General features: G+C 45.9%; 1 protein-coding gene across 6 annotated transcripts in view; it reads left to right on the forward strand.

The window, feature by feature from the left end:
* The window catches only part of LOC125463597 (protein kinase C alpha type), a 343,618-nt gene that overhangs the window by 253,297 nt on the left and 66,985 nt on the right, over window positions 1-23,336 (forward strand). For 4 of the 6 annotated variants that reach the window (XM_048555052.2, XM_048555055.2, XM_048555058.2 and 1 more), the window contains 4 exons: window positions 1,872-2,028; window positions 3,179-3,313; window positions 6,972-7,062; window positions 9,385-9,414. In XM_048555052.2, the coding sequence (XP_048411009.1) occupies window positions 1,872-2,028; window positions 3,179-3,313; window positions 6,972-7,062; window positions 9,385-9,414 (413 nt within the window). The remainder of the gene's footprint in view (window positions 1-1,871; window positions 2,029-3,178; window positions 3,314-6,971; window positions 7,063-9,384; window positions 9,415-23,336) is intronic. The other 2 variants (XM_048555054.2, XM_048555056.2) reach the window with 1 other exon arrangement.

Raw genomic sequence — 23,336 nt, forward strand, 5'->3', positions numbered from 1 at the left:
CGATAAAAGTATAATTACATTAATCCTGAAATACTCCATTATAAACTCTCAAAACATCCCTTGTACTTCTCACACGTTCAAGAAAAAAATCATTTTTTGACACCTTGACAGGTTTAGGTTGACTGTGATCTCACCTCCCAGTCTGAAAATCTGAAAGCTCATTCCTAATCCGTTTCACTATTCTCTCACCTTTTCAACCTTTGCTTTACATAACCAGTTTCATCCAAGGACTTCTTCAGGACTGCCCAAAACTAAAACTAAAACTAAAACTTAAAGGTGAATCTTTCTAAACTGCAGGTGTTTCCCCAAGCTTAAAAAAGTCTAGAAATTTCTAACAGCCATTGATGCACCTGGCTCAGCCAGACTCCCTCAATGTACACAAAAATGCATTATTTCTGAAATGTAGCTCTCACAGACTGTTTTGAAAGAAATCGCCATGGTTTGAAAGTGAATCATTAAACTCCACAGGTACACAGAAAACCCCCTACGTCATGTCACAGAATCTCAACAATGTGGAAACAGGCCTTTCAGCCCGACAAGTCCACACCGACCCTTAGAGCATCCCACCCAGATCCATCCCCATATAACCCACCTAAGCTACACATCCCTGAACACTACGGGCAACTTAGCATGGCCAATCCACCTAGCCTGCACATCTTTGGACTGTGGGAGGAAACCGGAGCACCCAGAGAAAACCGGGTGAGAATGACAGGGGGAGAATGTGCAAACTCCACACAGACAGTCGCCTGAGGCTGGAATTGAACCGGGGTCCCTGGCGCTGTGACACAGCAGCCCTAACCCCTGAGCCAAAATCAAAAATACAAACTTAAAATAAATGATAATAAGTATATTTATAAATCAGTCCTTTTCACACTTTCTCTTTACCACAGATAGAGTTATAGAGTTGTACAGCATAGAAATAGACCCTCGGTCCAACTTGTCTATGCCGATCAGATATCCTAGAGAAATCTAGACCCTTTTGCCAGCATTTGGCACATATCCCTCTGAACCCTTCCTATTCATGTCCCCATCCAGATGCCTTTTAAATGCTGTAATTGTACCAGCCTTCACCACATCCTCTGGCAGCTCATTCCTTACAAGAATCACCCTCTGCGTGAAAAAGTTGCCTCTTAGGTCCCTTCTACATCTTTCCTTTTTCACTCTAAACCTATGCCGTCTAGTTTTGGACTCCCCCCAACCTGGTAAAATGACCTTGGTTATTCATCCCATCCATGTCTCTCATGATCTTGTATATCCCTGTAAAGTCAGCCCTCAGCCTCCGACACTCCATGGAAAATATCCCCAACCTATTCAGCCTCTCCCTGCAAATCCTCCAACCTGGAAGCATCCTTGTAAATCTGTTTTGAACCCTTTCACATTTCACAACATCCTTCCCATAACAGGGAGACCAGAATTGAGCACACTGTTGTTAGCCCTTCTGAAGCTGAAAGTCCTATGATTGGCCCTTCAGCTTCAAGAACTTGTCATTCATTGGTGAGCGAACATGTCTCTGCGTGAAGCCGAAACCATTGCTCCCCATCCACAAACCCTTTGGGTGTTTACTCAGGAGCCAGAAACCTTTGGCTGAAGGTTAGCCTGTTGAGTGGTATAGGATCAGAGCTGTGTCTAACTCTGCAGCCTGTCAATATTCTCACTGAGACTAGGCTGTACCTGCGTTTTTAGATTACAGCACCAAATCCCAAACTAACTGCTAATTCCGTCAATGGCACACTTCTGTTGGTTTTCAATTAAATTAAAATATAAATTGTAGCAGTAAGTTTTATTGTGTGTTTTCCTATTTGTATCCCCATTTCCAAACCTAAATCCCTGCTCTTCCAGATTGTTTAACTGTTACTTTTCTTGTTTTGCAGTGCGAGACGCAAAAAATCTAATCCCCATGGATCCCAACGGTCTTTCAGATCCCTATGTAAAACTCAAACTCATCCCTGACCCTAAAAGCGAAAGCAAACAGAAAACAAAAACCATGCGCTCGACACTGAATCCCACCTGGAACGAAACCTTCACATTGTGAGTACATTTACTGTCTCCACTATCTCGACAGGACCATTGGAAAGTCTTTTCAGATTTAGTTTCCACAAGAGTAAACATTTCATGTCCCAAATGTTATATTTCATAAGCACTATTTATTGTGCTGTATCCTTAACCTCATGGAGCATGTGACATTTTTCCCGTGTACACAGATTCTGTGTATGTGTGAGAGTGTACGTGTATGTGTGTGTCTGACAGCGTATCTGTGTGAGACTGCAAGCACACACGTGGAAGATGTGTGTGTGTGTGTGTGTGTGTGTGTGTTTGTTTGTGTGTGTGTGTGTGAGGTACTGTTTCCCCTGGTACACAGATTCTGTCAGTGGCCCTGACAGTTGGCTCTTGTGTATGCAGTGCATGTGCACGTGTGAAACTGTCATGTATATACAGACTAGGTGTGACGGAGAGAGGTCTCTCCCTTGTACCTGGACTGAGTGTGATAGTGGAGACGGCTGCCGGAGAATTGTATCACTTGTAATTGCTGAATGTTTTTTGCCCAATTAACCGGAGATAATTTGTGATTTCACAGTTCTAACCAGAGTTGGAGGGGAGAGAGTCCTTCGGGAGGTTGTGAGACTATGGCAGGATTCTCTGTCCCAGCCACTGAAAATATGCTGGAGGTGCCAGGTGCTATCCAATGGGTTATTAAATCGGGGATCTTTGTTTTTATACATTCATAGGATGTGGGTGTCTCTGGCTGGCCAGCATTTATTGCCTGTCCCTAGCTGCCCTTGCGAAGGTGATGGTGAGCTGCCTTCTTGAACTGGTGCAGTCCATATGCTGTGGGTTGGCCCACAATGCCTATAGGGAGGGAATTCCAGCATTTTGACCCAGTGACAGTGAAGGAAAAGCAATAAATTTTCAAGTCAGGGTGGTGAGTGACTTGGAGGGGGGCCTGCAGGCAGTGGTGTTCCCATGTGTCTGATGCCCTTGTTCTTCAAGGTGGTAGAGGTCAGGAGTTCAGATATTCACCATCAGCAACACAGAGCAATGAGGTGCAGTCCCAGGGTAGTGGGAGAGTGAGAAACTGGAACACTGTATGTTATTCACGCTGAAGTCTTTAGCTTTACCCATTTATTAATGTTTGATGAAAGTGACACAAGCCGTACGATTTCTCTCTCTCTTTGTCCAGTAAACTGAAAAGTAGTGACAAGGATCGGAGACTGTCAGTGGAGATCTGGGACTGGGATCGGACCACAAGGAACGATTTCATGGGGGCTTTGTCCTTCGGTGTATCGGAGCTGATGAAATCCTCCGCGGTTGGTTGGTAAGTGTGTACTCCTGAGACCACTCCCAACAAGATCCCCGAGGGAGAGAATTCAAGTGGTCATCGTGTTGAAGTGGATAAGGTCACAAGAGATAATGTGAATTTGCCTCCTTGGCTTTAGGAACACAAAATAAGAGAAGCACAATGTGAAAATTAACGCTTGCCCATTTGGGATTCGAATTGAGGAAAACTTCCGCTGTGGAATTCTGGTGACCCCTTTCCCAGAAAACTGGGGAGAGTTTGCAAGGTCCAAGACCGAGGACAATGCATGGATATTGGGATGAAGGGATCTGGGGCAAAGGCAGACTCATGGGGTTGAGGTACAGATCAATCACAGTCTGATTGAATGAGTCCCCACATATCACCCCACTAATCTCCATATTCAACTTACCATTCTCCGCCACTTCCGCGACCTACAATCCGACCCCACAACCCAGGATATATTTCCCTCCCCACCCCTATCTGCCTTCCGTCAGGACTGCTCTCTCCATGACTCCCTCGTCTGCTCCACACTCCCCATTAGCCCCACCACCCCCTACACCTGCCCCTACACCTCCTCCCTCATCTCCATCCAAGGCCCCAAACAAACCTTGCACATCAGGCAGCGCTTCACCTGCACATCTGCCAGACACTGTGCCCGACTTGGCCTCCTTTACATCAGTGAGACCAAGTGGAGGCTCGGAGACCACTTTGTAGAGCACCTACACTCAGTTGGCGACAAACAACACCTTCCAGTCGTGAACCATTTTAACTTCCCCTCCCACTCCCTCGATGACAAGTCCACCCTGGGCCTCCTCCAGTGTCACAATGATGCCACCCGGAAACTGAAGGAGCAGCACCTCATATTCTGCCTTGGGAGCCTACAGCCCAATGGTCTCAATGTGGGCTTTACTAGTTTCAAAATCTCTCCACTCCCGGCCTCGTCCCATGACCGACCCTCCCTCTCACCCCTGCCTCCTTGATCTGACACAACTTGTCCATCTTCTGTCCCACCTATCCGTCCCTCCGACTGCACTGACCAATCCCCACCACTGCCAACCTGTACTCACCTATCACCATCCCACCTATCACCAACCCTACCCTCTTCCCTCTATTTATTTCCCAGCTCCCTTCCCCCTCCCCCATTTCTGAAGAAGGGTCCTGATCCAAAATGCCACTTCCCTGTTCTTCTGAAGCTGCCTGGCCCGCTGTGTTCATCCAGCTCCACACTGTGTTATCTCTGACTCCAGCATTGGCAGTTCTTATCATTCAATCTCTGATTGAATGGAGCAACTAGTTTGAGGGCTGAATGGCCCCATGCTGTTCCTGTGTTGGCACTCTCTTATCTGGAGGTCAAACGTCTCTGTACAAAACTAGCAGGGTTAGGGTCAACTGGTCAGGGTTGAAATGGGTGATGGTGGGAGAGATGGAGTGCACGGAGGATCCTTAAGCAATTGGTGAGCCCGGTTTGGTTCAATGCTCCATACAGCGCTAAATGCAAAATAGCTGTTAGGGAGAAAGGCCAGCTCATCCTATGGACTGAAACCTCCTGCTCTTAGTCAGTGTAGAGATGACCACCAGACTACACTGACCACTAAGAATCATAATAGCGCACAAACCCACAACTACACAACAACAACTGTAAAGGGCAAAGCATCCCATTCCCACACCTAACAGGACCGACGTTGTATATAAAATCCTATGTAAGAACCGCCGCACACACTTATATCCTGTGGTTGGCTGGCTCGCCGAGCTGGCTCGTTGTTCCGCAGATGTTTCATTACCCTGCTGGATAACATCCTCAGTGCAGCCTCCAGTGAAGCTGCAGGAAAGCCCCAGACACTGTCCAAGTACTGAATTTCAACAGCAACCACCCTAATACATACAAACAAAGTTGTGTGAGAACATTCTTTAAATGGACAACAACACGCACAGCAGCAAGAGCTACGTCAAGAAGAAGAAGAGTATCTCTTCCAAGTGTTCAAAGACAATGGATACTGAAAAACTGGGTCAAACGATGCCTATCACAAGCACAACAGCAGGAAGTACATGCCCTGACACACTCACTACGCTACCTTACATCAGGAACACATCTGAACTGACCACAACACTCCTATGACCACTGGGCATCACAGTAGCATACAAACCCACATCAACTCTATGTTAACTGCTCATCCGAACCAAAAACCCACTACCCACAATGGACAGGACCAGTGTCATATACAAGATTCCCTGCAGAGACTGTGACAAACATTACATTGGACTCAGGAAGGAGATTAACCACAAGGGTACATGAACATCAATTGGCAACAAAAAGACACAACCCATACTCACTCATCTCCATCCACATGGATAAGGACAACCACCAGTTCGATTGGGATAACACTAGGATCCCAGCACGGGCAAAGCAGAGACAACCACAGGAATTCCTAAAGGCCTGGTTCTCCACTAAGAAAGCCATCAACCAATACATAGAGCCAGACTCTGTATACACTCCACTGCGAAGGAAAACCGGAAGTGAGGTTATCCAGCTCAATGGACACCAGGCAGGAAAACACAACAGCACTTCATCGGAGGCTGCCCTGACGATGTTACCCAGCAGGGTAATGAAACATCTGCAGAACAACGAGCCAGCTCGGCGAGCCACCCAACTACAAATTCCACAACCCAAGCTACACGTCCACTCTAAAACCTTAGAAACACTATATCCAACAGAAAACTAGCTATCAGGGTACATGAGCACCAACTAGCTACCAAGAGACATGACCAACTATCACTTGTTTCCATACTCTCAGACAAAGAAAGCCCTCAGTTTGACTGGGACAATGTAGCCATCCTAGGACAAGCCAACCAAAGATACACACGGGATTTGCTAGAGGCCTGGTACTCCATCAATAAACATGTGGGAATAGACCCCATAAACCAACCACTATGGAACAGAACCGGAAATGAGGCCAACCACCACATCAGACCGGACCCACATAAATAACAAGTGGGACAGACCAACAATGCTTCATCAGAGGCAGACTGATGATGTTACCCGGTATGGTGACAAAACATCGGCCAACCAACCGATCAGCTCGGTGAACACATCCACAACCCTGGAGCTGACATTGCTCAGTATCGATGCTGTACTCACATGGCTCAAGAAGGCCAGACCAGAAACTGGACTTGCACGACTCTAAACGTGGTCCAGCGGTTTGGAGAGAGAGAAGATTGCTCCTGAAGCTGAATGTCTGCCCCAGTGGTACCAGCATATCCAAACCCTGTGTCCGCTTTCACAAAGTCCTAGTGAGCCAACGCCACCTCCCACCACAGTCTTCACTTCACCCCCCCAAAACCACAGCCACCATCCCCCCCCCAGCCACCCCAGCCCCAGTCATCTCCTATACCTCTCCCTGGGCTTCTGTCCCCCACCCCTTGCTGGCCTCAGTCTTCTCTTGTCCACAACTCCTTGGCTCCCCCCATCCCCCAACCCTGGCCATCTCTTCCCCCTCCTCCACCCCCACCCCATGCACCTGTTGAGGAAGAAGGGCCCGCAGTCTCTCTGCCACTGTAGGTGCCTCGGCACAGTCCCCACGTCTCTGCTGCCGATACTACACCTTCCAGGCAGCACACCCCGATCCCCTTCAGATCCGAACATATAACATTAACCTCCCCCGCTCTGTCCTTACCACAGGTTTAAGCTGCTGAGTCAGGAAGAAGGTGAATACTACAACGTCCCCATAATTGAGGATGACGGGGATTCTGAACTTCGCCAGAAATTCGAGGTGGGTGCAGTTTTGTACAGAGACCCCTTGCCCATCGCTGAGTAGGGATTTTTCTGTTAACAAGTGGAGGAAATTTCAGTGCATCTTGGGTTTGTTGTATGCTGCAAGGTTTAGGAATTGGTTTTTCAGGGTTTCACAGATAACAACATTCAGTCTGCCTTTCAGGTAGCTGTTTCTGGCTGGTCCTCTGTTCATCCAGGTTTGTAATTGAGGAAGTTACAAATGCGAATTATTCAGTGCCTTATACAGCACATTACAGTGGGGCCTGAAAGTGACAGGAGGCTCAGACAGAACTCTATGGGGACAGAGTTACAGCACAGGCACAGGCGCGGGCCGCTCCATACAGTGCAGGCTGTGTTTGCTCACCAGGTGAATCCTCACATCCGTATCCTCACTCATGGTGCGTTCCCTGTCAGAGTCAGGTTGTCCTGGCTAGAGAAGGAAGACGGGAAAACCTCCCTGACTGTTCCCCTGCTGTGAACTGCTATGCGTTAAATACACACGCGAAACATTACACACAGACACAAAGCAGGAGCATGAGCACAGGGAATTACCATTGGACTTGAGACTGCAACTGACAGCGTTCCATTATGGTCCAGGACATTATTCCATTATTGTCTGGGACACTATTATTGCCTGGGACGGTGTTCCATTATTCTCTTGGATAACATTCCTTTATTGTCTGGAACAAGATTTGATTATTCTCTGGGGCAATATTCTATTTTATGGGTCAAAATTCCATCATTATTTCAGACACTGTTCCTTTATTTTCTGGGACCATGTTCCATTAATTTCCTGACAGTATTCCTGTATTTGCAGGGATAGTGTTACATTATTGTCTGGTTCAGTTTTCCAGTATTGCCTGAGACAATATTCTCTCATTGTGTGGAACAGTATTTAAAAGAACTCGACAGAGGCCAGTATCCTGTCTCCAAGTCTCCCTTTATTAACATATGCCTCGCACTTGACACTGATCCGCCTCCCTCAGAGCCAGCTCTCAGAGTGAACAGAACCTCTGACACTCCTGTTCTTATCTGCCAGCTAGGACTCCCTAATTGGACCAGGTTAACAGCCCCAATCAATGAACTCATATTTTATGATGTCTGCTTGGCTGACTTTGTTACAATCACTACAACATTCCATTATTGTCTCTCTGGAACAGGGTTCCATTATTGTCTGGGACAATGTTCCCTTCTATCGGTCAAAGTTCCATTATTGTCAAGGGCAATATTCCATTACTGTCTGGAACAATGGTGCATTAATGCCTCTCCAGGATAGATCAACACCAGTTCTTACAACAGTGGAGAACATTTGATGCTTGTTACATTTGAACTGTTACTGTAAAGTTATGGCCATCAATTCTCCCAGGTGATAGAACAGCCGTTGGAATACCCGCTCAACCCTTGTGACAGATATTGTAGGAATCATGCCCTCAATGAAATGGCGGCTAGTCCCTGAGCGACAGTATGTGCCTGAAGGCAAAATGATTGTGGTTTGCTGCAGTGTTCCGATGTCTGCACTCACAGACGGTAACGCTGGGATTCATTTCAGTTTAAACCCGGTAAGGATCCAAACTATACCTGGTGCTGGGTCTCTGGTGAGTGTTTGTAATGATGAGCCCTCATTGTTGGCATTATCCATCCTGGCGCAGAGACCTCAGAGTTCTCTGGGTCTCCATAGGGAACATCACTGGACTGAAAACATCATTGAGAGCTAAGTTTTAAATCCAAGGTTCACTCTTATGAGGGCCTGACCTGACATGAGGAAGGCAGCCATGTGTAAAGGAGGAGAGAGCCTGAACACAGACTATAGCAGGAAAGACCTCTGTTTAAAGCTGGATGGTGCTTGTTTCTGCTGAAGGTTGGGATTTTATCCTTAAATTGTTTCTGAAATGAATTCTTGGTCCAGCCAGTGGCTTGTTTGATACTGTGTCTTGATATTGTTATTGCCACTGTGTTAAACTATTGCTCAGTGAAGACATTTTGAGGATCTTACTGATTTATCTGAGAAAGATACGGCCACATTCTCGCAGAGTATCTGTCTGAGCATGGTGAAGATTGATGTGTATGTGTCATTATCAACTTATTGCCTAGTTCCTGCCTGTTAACTCTTGGTTTGTGTCTTGGCAATGCTGCCTGTATCCATGACGTGATCAGTATCTTTCAGTGTGTGTTCTGTTAAACTGGGATGTTTATGCCATCCCCTGTCTGTGTTCCATTTACTCCTGTAACTTACAGTAATTGTTGCTTTTTCTCTTTTTCTCTCTCCACCTTTCTCTTCTCAATTAATCTTGCAGTTCTTTTCCTCTCCTGTCTCTTCCAGGGTCATCCTATTAATAATCATCTCTTTAAGGTAGTCCTCTCTGGTTATTCTTTAAGCATCATACTAATGCTCCCCATGTAATATTCATGTAATAATACAGTTCCCGATCAGGAGTGCATTATAAGACAATTAAACGTTGAGTGGTTCAGATGCCTTTAATAGACCATGATCTTGGCCGTTGGCCCCTTGATGTGTCACTGCCTTAAAATGCACTCCAGTGTGTGTTAATATGTCTGTTGATTACACATTTTGCTTCATCATTTTCTTGGCTCCAGTCGAGCTTGCTTTGGAAATGATCTCGTGATAAGTCTTTGAGCATGTGTTTGAACTTTGCTGTGTGTGCATGCCTGCAAAATAATTCTACCTGTGGGACAATAAGCAGTAAGTCAAAGGCAGAGGGTGGAATGGTGCAGGCAAAATACCCAGACAGGGAGATGGGACAGAGTCTCAGACATTCCGACAAAAACATATTGAAAGCTGAAACATTTAAAATGGATGGGATTGGCTCCTAACTGAGCAGTGGAAGGGGTGGAGAGGGTCTCAGGAGATTTTGAGAACAAGTTACTCTTAAGTTTTTTATTCACTTGTGGGACATGGTCGTCACTAGCTGGGCCCAGCGTTTATTGCCAGCCCCAATTGCCCTCGAGAAGGTGGCAGGGAGCTGCCTTCCTGAACCACTGCAGCCCATGTGTTGTAGTTTGACCTACAATGCCATTAGGGAGGGAATTTCAGGATTTTGACCCAGCGACAGTGAGGGAACGGCGATATATTTCCAAGTCAGGATGGTGAGAGGTGTGGAGGTGAACTTGTGAGAGGTAGTGTTCCCATGTATCTGCTGCCCTTGTCCTTCTAGATGGAAGTGGTTGTGGGTTTGGAAGGTGCTCTCTGAGGATCTTTGGTGAATTTCTGCAGTGCATCTTGTAGATAGTACACACTGCTGCGACTGAGCATCGGTGGTGGGGGGAGTGGATGTTTATAGATTTGGTGCTAATCAAGCAGAACTGTTTTGACTGAGTGCACAGGGTGCTGTCAGGTCAATAAATAGAGTGGAACAACATTTATCTCAGTGATCATCAGGATGTGGGTGTTGCTAGGGACACCTGCAGTTTTTGTCCAGAGGAGGCATTAGTGAGCAGCTTTGTTCTGGTTTGTGTGGTTCCACAATGCTGACAGGAAGAGGGGTGCAGGAATTTGATTCAGTGACAATGCAGGAACGGCAGGCTGTGGTCCAACCACATTGCTGTGTGGCTTGCCCTTAGAGGCCACACATTTGGAAGGTGCTGTTGAAAATGCTTCGTGGTTTGCTGCAGTCCATTCTCTAAACCTTAAGCATGGTCATACATTACAAACAAGGAACAAGACTAGGCCACCCGGCCCTTCGAGCCTGCTTAATCATTCAGTAAGATTATGGCTGATGTGAATTTAACCTCAACTCTACATTCCTGCAAATCCCCCAGCAATCTCACATGCCCCTGGTCATCAAGAAACTGCCTCTGCCTTAGAAATATTTAAAGATTCCGCATTCTCTGCCTTTTGCAGAACCGAATTCCAAAGACTCACAACCTTCTGAGAGAAAGCATGTTTGGTGTTCTGTCGTTAAATGGGTGCTCTGTTATTTTTAAACTGTGACCTATTTCTAGATCTCATACTGAATCTACAGTGAACTGTGGGTGGAGTGCATGAATGCTTCACCAGGAGCGGATTTCTGAATTTATGATCATGCACTTCACACACCATCCCTATCGTCACCCAGCATTCCCCCAATCCACACACACTGACACTGACACTGGTCATGTGCCACCTATAAACCTCTAGCATGTTGTGTGCCCCTGGTTTACCATCACTGGATAATGATTACAATGAGAAATGGGACTCAATGAAACTTATAGGAAGAAAGAAATGGAATATTTCAGACAGTTTGCTATGAGGTTGGGAAGCTGATTGTGAAGACACTAGCTATCGTTCTCCCAAACTGTCCAAGGAGAGTGAGAGATCTTACTTGCCTTAAGTAAACAGGATAGAATCTGCAGAGCAGTTTTTACTTGATTGTGTTAAACTAACAGCCCAAAGCACAGGGGACCATTTGAGATCAGAACAGGAATAGTTTGAACAGAAAAGATGGTGCTTCACTAATTAAATAACTTGAAGGAGTTGAAGAGTGCAGAAATAAGGGAATATTGAATGCTGGATTTTGTACAATTGCAGCTTAATTACACAGTGTTCAAGAACTGTTTAAGAAATGTGATACAATAGGGAAATACAGTAAGATGTGAATGGAAAAGTGATTGGGGACAGAAAACATTAAAAGGCTGTTCATTTTTATGGGTGGCCTTCCATTGTAAAGACTGTTTGAATAGACACTTGATAGCCCTGCCTAGTGCCTGTGCAGTTTTCAGAATTAATTGCGAAAATAAAAATGACATGCACATTTATGTGTCCAGTCAACCTTAGCACCCAAATTGCAACACAGCCAATAAATTACTCCTGACAGGTAATTAGTTCTGTTATGTGGACAATCGTGGCAGCCAGTTCCAATTCAGTAAGGTCCTCCAATTAAATTTTGCTCAGTTGAGGGAAACATTGACAAGGCCAGCTCTTAGGATACTGTGTCTGGAACTCAATTGGGAACAGGCTTCACTAAGCTCCTCTGCAAATCCCACGTCTATATCAACAGAAGAGCAATGACTTCATGTTCGTAAATGGAGTGTTCCTCTGGGTAAAATGTTCTGAAGGATCAAAACAACAAGATGATCAAAGGCTTGATTAAGGATGTAGGTTTAACGGAGCATCTTAAAGAAGGAGAAGGAGGTAAGGAGGGAATTCTAGACCTTGAGGGCCAAGCAACTGAAGGTCCAGCTGTTTGTGGTGGAATGGTTGAAGTTAGAGATGTTCATGGTGCTAGCATTGGAGGATGTCCTCCTAAACACTTATTCTGAGTCGGTCACAAACCTGGGGCTTTAACTCAGAGCCGTTGGACATGGGAGCAGGGGGAATAACATTTGATTAAAAGTAAAATACTCTGGATGCAGGAAATTCAAAACTAAAGCAGAAAGTGCTTGAGAAACTCAGCAGGTCTAGCATGATCTGTAGAGAGAGAAACAGAGTCCAGGATGTCTCTTCTTCAGGACTGAACGGAGCTGATAACTGCTGGTGTTGATGCTGTTAACAGAGGGGAAGGAGGAGCAAGTCGAATAAATAGGGAGGGTGCCCAGAGTGACAGACAAAAGCATTGATCATGGCGGTAAAGGGGAGATAGGGATGTAAAATAGGTGTAGATGCTTGACGTGAAAAGGAGAAAATGGATGCACTCAGCTGAGAGTTGAGTTAATAGACTCAGCAGGGAGAGGGTGTGAGGTTGTAAGAAGCATGAAGTAAAGAGATCATTATTTGGAGTTGTGGAATTCAGCCCTGAGTCCTGGATGCTGTAAAGTGCCTGAATGCAAAATGAGGTGTTATTCCTCTATTGAGCTTCATTGGAACACTATATCAGGTCCAGGGTGAGAATGTTAGCAGAGGAGACGGGGGCTTTATTGTCATACTGACTGAGCCCAACCTACAGTGCTGGAGTGCTCAGAGTATGGGCTTTCCAGCTGATGATTTTTACATTTCCCTCACCCTCCCTGGCTGTGTCATAGTGACTCTGTTGTCAGCAAAGGGACCCATTTACATCAGTTTGGAGCAGCTTGACCTTATCCTGTCCAGGTTCGAAGCCTGTTCATCGAGTTGTCCATGTCATCTATTGTGAGTCATTTCTGTATTTTGTATTCTGCAGTGTGCAATCCCTTCGGTGTAAAGGCTATCCTTTCAAAACTTGCTTTATTCAATGAATAGTCATTGCTAGCCAATAGAAATGGATTGAAGGTGGCAGAGAGGGACAGAGCAGTTCCTTGCTAAGTCAGCTTTCCTGCATCGTTCTGCCAGTGTTGATACCAACTGGAGGAGCCATTCAGCCGGGCTGGCCTGGGCTATAAGAGCAGCTCAGCTAACCCTGCACCCCGCTCATCCTGCATCATCCTACAGTTTCTCTGTTTGGGAGCTTTTCCAATTTCCTTGCGAAAGATTTGAATAAATCTACACGGGGCTGTGCATTCCAACTTCTAACCACAGGCTGCATTAATGACGTGTCATCCCTTGTTAGTCACCTCAAAGGACTGGTCGTCTGGTTCCGGATTCTTCCGTTAGCACAGTTGGTTTCTCCCCATCTACTCTGCTGGTCATTTTGACTGTCTCAGGGAAATTGCCCCTCACACCTCTCTAAGGAGCACAGTGTTAGCCTCTCCATGTCATTTAAGTTTCTCATTCTTGGAAACGTTCTTGTAATCTTTACTGAACCCTCCCTAAGGCCTCTCTAAATGCAGTGTACAGAATTGGACTCAATCCACAATTTGAGTGCATTGTAACTAAGTTGTAGGTGCAGAAGTAGGCTATTCAGCCCATCGAGTCTGCTCTGCTGTTCAATGAGATCATAGCTGTTCTGATCATCCTTGACTCCACTTTCCTACCTTTTCCCCCTCACCCTTGATTCCCTCACGTAATTCAATAACGATGGCCATTAAACAGTTGTTGATTGTTGGGAAAACCTCATCTGCTTCACTCAGGTACTTTAGGGGAGGAAACTGCCATTATGACCCTTACCTGGTCTGCCTATATGTGACTCCAGGCCCACAGCAATGCAGTTGACTCTTAACTGCCCTCTGGGCAATTAGGGATGGGCAATAAATGCTGGTCAGGCCAGTGACACCCACATTTTGTGAATGAATAAAGAAAAAAACGTTCACTTTACTGACCCAGCCAGGCCAGTCTTCTGCAGTAAAGAATTCCAAATTCTTCCTCATCTGTGTCTTAAAAGTGCGGCCCCTTACTTTGAGGCAATGTCATCTGGCCTGAGACCGCCCCACAGGGGAAAAGAACCTCCCCATCTACCCACTCAAGTCCTCCAACAATCTTGTATTTTTCAACAAGGTCGCCTCTCATTCATCTAAATTCCAGTGAGTACAGGGAAAGGTTCATCATTACTTTCTTGCTTTTCTCCTCAGTGTCTTGCTTTATAAATCCCAAAACAAAAATGTTTCTCCAACCCTTTTCATTACCAGCTGTGCCAGCTGCAGTAATCTGTGCACACACAGACTCCAGGTCTCTCTATTCCAGAATTGGACATTTCATTTTGTCTCCTTTGTTCTTCCACCTTCACACTTTTCTACCTGAACCGTCTGGTGTTTTCCATGAGTTATCCATATGGGAACATGGGTCCATTCCCCATCATGGGAACAGGAGTAGGCCATTCAGCCCTTCGAGCCTATCCTACCATTCAATGAGATCATGGCTGATCTGTGGCCCAACTCCATATACCTGCCTTTGGCCCATAACCTTTCATAAATTTGCTTAACAAAAGTTTATCTATTTCAGATTTAAAATTAACAACTGATCCAACATCCACTGCAGTTTTTGGAAGAGAGTTCAGATGTGGAGTGTCCGATGGAGTTTAATTTGGATAAATGCGAGGTATTGCACTTTGGTAACACAAACAAGGACAGAACTTGTACAATTTAACAGCGGGGCCCTGGACTGTGTTGTAGAACAGAGAGATTTAGGGGTTCAGGTACACAGTACTATGAAATTTGCGTCACATGTAGACAGGGCATTGAAGACGGCGTTTAGTGCAATGGCCATCATTGCTCAGAGCTTTGAGTTTAGGAGTTGGGAACATCATGCTGAGGTTGTACAGGATGTTGGTGAGGCCTCTTCCAGCGTACTGTGTCTGGCTGTGGTCGCCCTGTTATAGGAAGGATGTTATTAAACTGGAGATGGTTCAGTAGAGATTTACCATGATGTCACCAGCTGTGGAGAGTTCGAGGTATAAAAATAAACTGGAAAATCTGAGACCTTTTCCACTGGAGTGTAGGAGTTTGAGGGATGACCGTTCGGAGGTTTATGAAATCATGAGGGGCATAGACAAGGCGAATAGCAAGGATCTTTTCCCTGGGGTGGGGGACTTCAAAACTAGGGGACATATTTTTAAGCTGAGAGAAGAAAAATTCAAAAAGCACATGAGGGGCAACTTTTTTACACAGCAAATGGTTCATGTAGAACATAGAACATTACAGCACAGTACAGGCCCTTCGGCCCTCGATGTTGTGCCGACCTGTCATGCCGATCTCAAGCCCATCTAACCTACACTATTCCATGTACGTCCATATGCTTGTCCAATGATGACTTAAATGTACCTAAAGTTGGTGAATCTACTACCGTTGCAGGCAAAGCGTTTCATTCCCTTACTACTCTCTGAGTAAAGAAACCACCTCTGACATCTGTCCTATATCTTTCACTCCTCAATTTAAAGCTATGCCCCCTCGTGCTCGCCATCACCATCCTAGGAAAAAGGCTCTCCCTATCCAACCTATCTAACCCTCTGATTATTTTATATGTTTCAATTAAGTCACTCTCAACCTTCTTCTATCTAACAAACACAGCCTCAAGTCCCTCAGCCTTTCCTCGTAAGACCTTCCCTCTGTACCAGGCAACGTCCTAGTAAATCTCCTCTGCACCCTTTCCAAAGCTTCCACATCCTTCTTATAATGCGGTGACCAGAACTGTACACAATACTCCAATTGCGGCCACACCAGAGTTTTGTACAGCTGCAGCATAACCTCTTGGTTCCGGAACTCGATCCCTCTATTAATAAAAGCTAAAACACTGTATGCCTTCTTAACAGCCCTGTCAACCATGTGGCAATTTTCAAGGATCTGTGTACATCGACACCGAGATCTCTCTGCTCATCTACACTACCAAGAATCTTACCATTAACCCAGTACTTTGCCTTCTGGTTACTCCTACCGAAGTACATCACCTCACACTTGTCCGCATTAAACTGCATTTGCCACCTCTCAGCCCAGCACTGCAGATTATCTATGCCTCTCAGTAACCTGCAGCATCCTTCGTCACTATCCACATCTCCACCAACCTTAGTGTCGTCTACAAATTTACTAACCCATCCTTCTACGCCCTCATCCAGGTCATTTATAAAAATGACAAACAGCAGCGGACCCAACACCGACCCTTGCGGTACACCACTAGTAACTGGTCTCCAGGATGAACATTTCCCATCAACTACCACCCTCTGTCTTCTTTCAGCAAGCCAATTTCCGATCCAAACTGCTATATCTCGCACAATTCCATTCCTCCACATTTTGTACAATAGCCTATTGTGGGGAACCTTATCGAACGCCTTGCTGAAATCCATATACATAAGTCAACCGGTTTACTCTCATCTACCTGTTTGGTCACCTTCTCAAAGAACTCAATAAGGTTTGTGAGGCACGACCTACCCTTCACAAAACTGTGCTGACTATCCCTAATCAATTTATTCTTTTCTAGATGATTATAAATCCTATCCCTTGTAACCTTTTCCAACACTTTACCAACAACTGAGGTAAGGCTCACTGGTCTATAATTACCAGGGTTGTATCTACTCCCCTTCTTAAACAGGGGAACCACATTTGCTATCCTCCAGTCATCTGGCACTATTCCTGTAGACAATGACGAGTTAAAGATCAATGCCAAAGGCTCGGCAATCTCCTCCCTAGCTTCCCAGAGGATCCTAGGTTAAATCCCATCCGGCCCAGGGGACTTATCTATCTTCACACTCTGGAGGATTTCTAATACCTCTTCCTTGTGAACCTCAATCCCACTTAGTCTAGTAGCCTGTATCTCAGTATTCTCCTCGACAACATTGTCGTTTTCGAGAGTGAATACTGTTGAAAAATATTCATTTAGCGCTTCCCCCATCTCCTCTGACTCCACACACAACTTCCCACTACTATCCTTGATTGGGCCTAATCTTACTTTCGTCATTCTTTTATTCCTTAAATAACTACAGAAAACCTTAGGGTTTACGCTGATCCTATCCGCCAGCAACTTCTCATGTCTCCTCCTGGCTCTTCTGAGCTCTCTCTTTAGGTCTTTCCTGGCTACCTTGTAGCCTCAAGCGCCCTAACTGAGCCTTCACATCTCATCCTAACATAAGCCTTCTTCTTCCTCTTGACCAGAGATTCCACCTCCTTCGTAAACCACGGCTCCCGCGCTCTACAGCTTCCTCCCTGCCTGACAAGTACACACTTATCTAGGACACTTGGGAGCTTTTCCTTGAATCAGCTCCACATTTCTAATGTGCCCATCCCCTGCAGTTTCCTTCCCCATTCTCTGCTCCCTAAATCTTGCCTAGTCTCATCGTAATTGCCTTTCCCCTAGCTATAACTCTTGCCCAGTGGTATACACCTATCCCTTTCCATCACTGAAGTAAACATAACAGAATTGTGATCGCTGTCACCAAAGTGCTCACCTACTTCCAAATCTAACACCTGACCAGGCTCATTACCCAGTACCAAATCTAATGTGGCTTCGCCCCTTGTTGGCCTATCTACATACTGTGTCAGGAAGCCCTCCTGCACACACTGGACAAAAACTGACCCATCTATAGTGCTCGAACTATAGTGTTCCCAGTCAATATTTGGAAAGTTGAAGTCCCCCATGACAACTACCCTGTCTCTCTCACTCTTATCGAGAATCATCTTTGCTATCCTTTCCTCTACATCTCTGGAACTATTTGGAGCCCTATAGAAAACTCCCAACAGGGTGACCTCTCCTTTCCTGTTTCTAACCTCAGCCCATACTACCTCAGTTGACGAGTCCCCAAACATCCTTTCTTCAACTGTAATACTGTCCTTGACCAACAATGACACACCTCCCCCCGCTTTTACCATCTCCTCTGTTCTTACTGAACCGTCTAAATCCCGGTACCTGCAATAATCATTCCTGCCCCTGCTCTATCCATGTCTCCGAAATGGCCACAACATCGAAGTCCCAGGTACTAACCCATGCTGCAAGTTCACCCACCTTATTCCGGACGCTCCTGGCATTGAAGTAGACACACTTCAAACCAACTTCTTGCTAGACGGTGACATCTTGCATCCCTGCCTAATCTCAACCGTTTCTATATTCGAACTACAATTTTGGTTCCCATCCCCCTGCTGAATTAGTTTAAACCCACCCGAACAGCCTTAGTGAATTTCCCCCCCAGGATATCGGTACCCCTCTGGTTCAGGTGAAGACCATCCTGCTTGTAGAGGTCCCACCTACCCTAGAAAGAGCCCCAATTATCCAAGAATCCAAAACCCTCCCTCTTGCACCATCCCTGTCGCCACGTGTTCAACTCCTCCCTCTCCCTATTCCTCGCCTCATTAGCACGTGGCACGGGCAACAAACCAGAGACAACAACTCTGTTTGTCCTAGCTCTCAGCTTCCATTCTAGCTCCCTGAATTTCTGCCTTAAAACCCCATCTCTCTTCCTACCTATGTCGTTGGTGCCTATGTGGACCACGACTTGGGGCTGCTCACCCTCCCCCTTAAGGATCCCAAAAACACGATCAGAGACATCAGCACCCTGGCACCTGGGAGGCAACTCACCAACCGTGAGTCTCTCTCATCCCCACAGAACCTCCTATCTGTCCCCCTAACTATGGAGTCCCCAATGTCTAATGCTCTGCTCCTCTTCCCCCTTCCCTTCTGAGCAGCAGGGACAGACTCTGTGCCAGAGACCTGTGCCCCACTGCTTGGTTCCATTATGTGGAATGAATGCCTGAGGAAGAGATGGATGTGGGTACAGCTACAGAGTCATAGTATCCTACAGCATGGAGACAGGCCCTTTGGCCCAAATGGTCCATGCTGACCAAAATGTCCATCCACGCTAAGCCCATCTCCCTGCACTTGGCCCATATCCTTCTAAACCTTTCCTATCCATGTATTTATCCGAATACCATTTAAATGTTATTAATGTACCTTCCTCAACCACTTCCACCAGCAGCTCATTCCATATACGTTCCACCCTCTGGTAAAAAAGTTGCCCCTCAGGTTCCCAAGCATTCTTTCCCCTCTTACCTTAAACTGATGCCCTCTAGTGCTCGATTTCCCAACCCTGGGAAAAAGACTGTGTGCGTTCACCCAATCCATGCCTCTCATGATTTTATACACATCTATAAGATACTCCCTCCCCCAAGTCTCCTACGCTCTAAAGAGAAAGGTCCTAGCTTGTCTAATCTCTCCCTGTAACTTAGTCCCTTGAGTCCTGGCAACATCCTTGTAGATTTCTTCTGTACTCTTTCCAGTTTAGTAACAGCCTTCCGACAGAGAGGTGACCAAAACTGAACACAATACTCCAAGTGCGGCCTCACCCACTTCCTGTACACCTGCAACATAACTTCCCAACTTCTGTACTCAGTGCCCTGACTAATGAAGGCCAGTGTGTCAAATGTCTACCTGTAACTCCACTTTCAGAGAACTGTGCACCTGAACTCCAAGGTCCCTCTGTTCCACTACACTCCTTAAAACCCTAGCATTCACCACAAAACTCCTACCTTGATTTGACTTCCCAAAATGCAACACCTCACACTTCGCTATATTAAACTCCATTTGCCATTTCTTGGCCCACTTCCCCGGCTGATCAAGATCCTGCTGCAATTTCTGATAACCTTCCTCACTGTCCATGATACCACCTATTTTCGTGTCATCCGCAAACTTACCAATCATGCCTTGAACATTCTCCTCCAAATGATTGATACAGATAACAAACAGCCATGGGCCCAGCACTGACCCCTGAGGCACACCACTAAACACAGGCCTCCAGTCAGACAAGTATCCTTTCACAACTACTCTCTGCTTCCTACCATCAAGCCAATTGTGCATCCAGTTTGCCAACTTTCCCTGGATTCCATGTGATCAAACCTTCCAGAGCAGCATACCACGTGGAACTTTTCAAAGGCCTCACTGAAATCCGTATAGACTACGTCTACCGCCCCGCCGTCATCAACCTTCCTGATCACTTCATCAAAGAACACTAACAAATGTGTGAGGCATGATCTCTCACGCACGAAGCCGTGCTGACTACTCCAAATCAAACCCTGACTTTCCAAATGCATGTATATCTTATCCCTCAGAATTTTCTCAAGTAACTTACCAGCCACAGATATTAGGCTTACTGGTCTGTAACTTCTAGGTTTTACTTTGCAGCCATTCTTGAATAGAGTATAATATTCACTATCCTCCAGTCTTCCGGGACCTCACCCATGGTTAATGATGATGCAAATATATCAGCCAGGGCTCCCGCAATTTCTTCTCCAGTCTCGTGCAGGGTTTATGCACATATCTGGTCAAGATCAGGAGATTTATCAACCTTTATATATTATATTATTTCCAACACCTCCTCTGCTGTAATATGGACTGTTCCCAAGATATCGCCACTAACTTCCTCAAGTTCCTAAGTCTTCATGTCTTTCTTCACGATAAACACAGGGAAGAAATATTCATTGAGCTCCTCACCTATCTCCAGTGGTTCCTCACATATATGTCCACTTTGGTCCTTGAGGGGTCCTATATCCTTCTTCAGTAAACTGCTGTATCTCCTATATACCTCCAGGGATTCCCTTGATCCCAGCTGCCTGTACTTGAGCCATGCCTCCTTCTTCTTTTTGGTCAAAGCCTCAATATTTCTTGTCATCCAGGGTTCCCTGCTCCTGCCAACCTTGTCCTTCACCCTCACAGGAACATTATAGACGTGAATTCTAGCTTTCATACTTCTAAAGCCTCCAACTTGCTGGAGGACTACTTGCTTGCAAACAAACTACTCTAATCAACCCCTGCAAGCTCCTGTCTAATTCCATCAAAATTCACCTTGTCCCAGTTTAGAACTTGAAACCATGGACCAGTTTTATCTCTCTCTATAACTATTTTAAAATTAATAGAACTATGGTCACTGGCCCCAAAGTGCTCCCCCACTGTCACCTCAGTCACCTGTGCTGCCCAATTTCCCAAGAGTTGGTCAAGTTTTTCCACTTCCCGAGTAGGACCCTCTATGTACAACTTTCCTGAACACATTTAACAAATTCCATCTCGTTTAAGCCCTTAACACTATGGCAGTCCCAGTCTATGTTACAAAACCTCCTCATATGACAACCCTACTGCTCTTGCAAGTCTCCCCAGTTTCCCTGCATCGTTATTCCTCTAATTCACATTGACTATTTGGCGTCCTAATGTCACTGCCCACTGCTTGTTTCTTAGCTGCACCCACAAAGCCTCAATTGATGAGCCCTCACTTATTTCATCTCTGACTACTGCTGTGATATTTACCTGAATCAAAATTGCGGCTCCCCCTCCCCTCATTTCTCCACCTCTGTCCTGCTTAAAACACCCGTACCCTGGCATATTAAGCTGTCAGTCCTGTCCCTCCCTTAGCCATGTTTCTGTAATGGCTCTAATATCCCAGGCCCACGTAACTATCCACGCCTGAGTGTATCAGCCTTACCTATCAGCCCTCTTGCATTGAAATAGATGCAATTTAATCCAGCAGGCATTCCTCACTCCCTGTACTGTTCCAGCCTGACCTGACTCTTCAGCTTGCTATTTCTGATTACTGCATCTCCTTCCAGCCTCACACTTGCCTCCCTGCTGTTGAGAATCCCACCTCCCTGCCAATTTAGTTTACACCAGCCCTTGCAGCAAATCTGCAAGCCAGGATATTGGTCCCACTCCAGTTCAGGTGAAACCCGTCCCTCTTGAACAGGTCACCTCTGCTCCAGAAAGGATCCCAATGATCCGGGAATCTGAGTCCCTGCCCCCTGCACCAATTCTTTAGCCATGCATTCACCTTCCATATTTTCCTGTGCTTACCCTCATGAGCATGTGGAACTGTAAGTAATATGGAGATTACCACCAGCGAGGTCCTGGTTTTTAACTTGTTTCCTACCTCTCTATACTCACTCCACAGGACCTCATCTCTATTTCTGCTTATGTCATTTGTTGCAATGTACACAATGACTTCTGGCTGCTCACCCTCCCCCTTGAGAACATTCTGCAGCTGCTCTAAGACATCCTGGACCTGGCGCCCAGGAAGCAACATACCGTCCTGGATTCCTGTTTGTGGCTGCAGAATCTCCTGTATGTCCCCCGAACTGTCGAATGTCTTACCACTAAAGTACTGTTTACCACTTCCCTTTCTTGCCGTGGCCTAGAGCCAGTCGTAATGCCACCAATCTGGCTACAGCTACTTTCCCCTGAATCGTCCCCCCCGCCCCGCAACAGTACAGCGTACTCATTTTTGAGGGATCCCTGCCCTCTCTGCCTACTCCCTTTGCCTTTCCTGATGGTTGCCCTGCTACTCTCTAACTGTAACTGTATTATCCAAATGTCTTTTAAACATTCTAACTGTTCTACCCAGTCACAATGTTTCAAAGATATTTGGATAAGTACATGAATAGGAAATGTTTGGAAGGATATGGGCCAAGCTCAGGCAGATGGGACTAGTTTAGTTTGGGATTATGGTCAGCATGGACAGTTTGGACTCAAGGGTCTGTATCTGTGCTGTATGTTTCTGTGACTCCTTAACCTTCTGAATTCTAGAGAAAACAGGCCTAATTTGTGTAACCCTGTCGTCATAGCTTAACCTCTGAAGTCCAGGTGGCATTGTTGTAAACCCTGTGTTGTAATCACTCCTAGACCAATGCGTCCTTCCTAAAGTGTGGGAATGATCAGCCTTTTAATGGCAGCTTGTCTTGTGTTCGTATCACGGTGTGTTTGAAGTTGCTACAAATGGGTGGCAGGTGGCAGCACAGGACCATAATGTTCAATCTGCCAACCTCAAACTCGGCTCAGAATTACTATCCACCAAAGTGCAGCTTTGTTTTAAAGCTGTCGTTCCGTCTGCACTGTTTTCACACAGACACTAACACCCCAGAGCATAGTGCTTTCAAAGGCATAGTACAAACTCATACATTCTTACCTGACCCTCTGGGGAATTCTCTGTACATTGTGCAAATATCATCTTCCCAAATGAAAGGTCTTTCAGTTATTAAAGCAAATTTCACTTGCTACTGTACCTCAGTTATCCTCCACCCTTCCTTCCCTAT

Source organism: Stegostoma tigrinum, chromosome 22 (assembly GCF_030684315.1).
Source record: "Stegostoma tigrinum isolate sSteTig4 chromosome 22, sSteTig4.hap1, whole genome shotgun sequence".
Classification (NCBI taxonomy): Eukaryota; Metazoa; Chordata; class Chondrichthyes; order Orectolobiformes; family Stegostomatidae; genus Stegostoma; species Stegostoma tigrinum.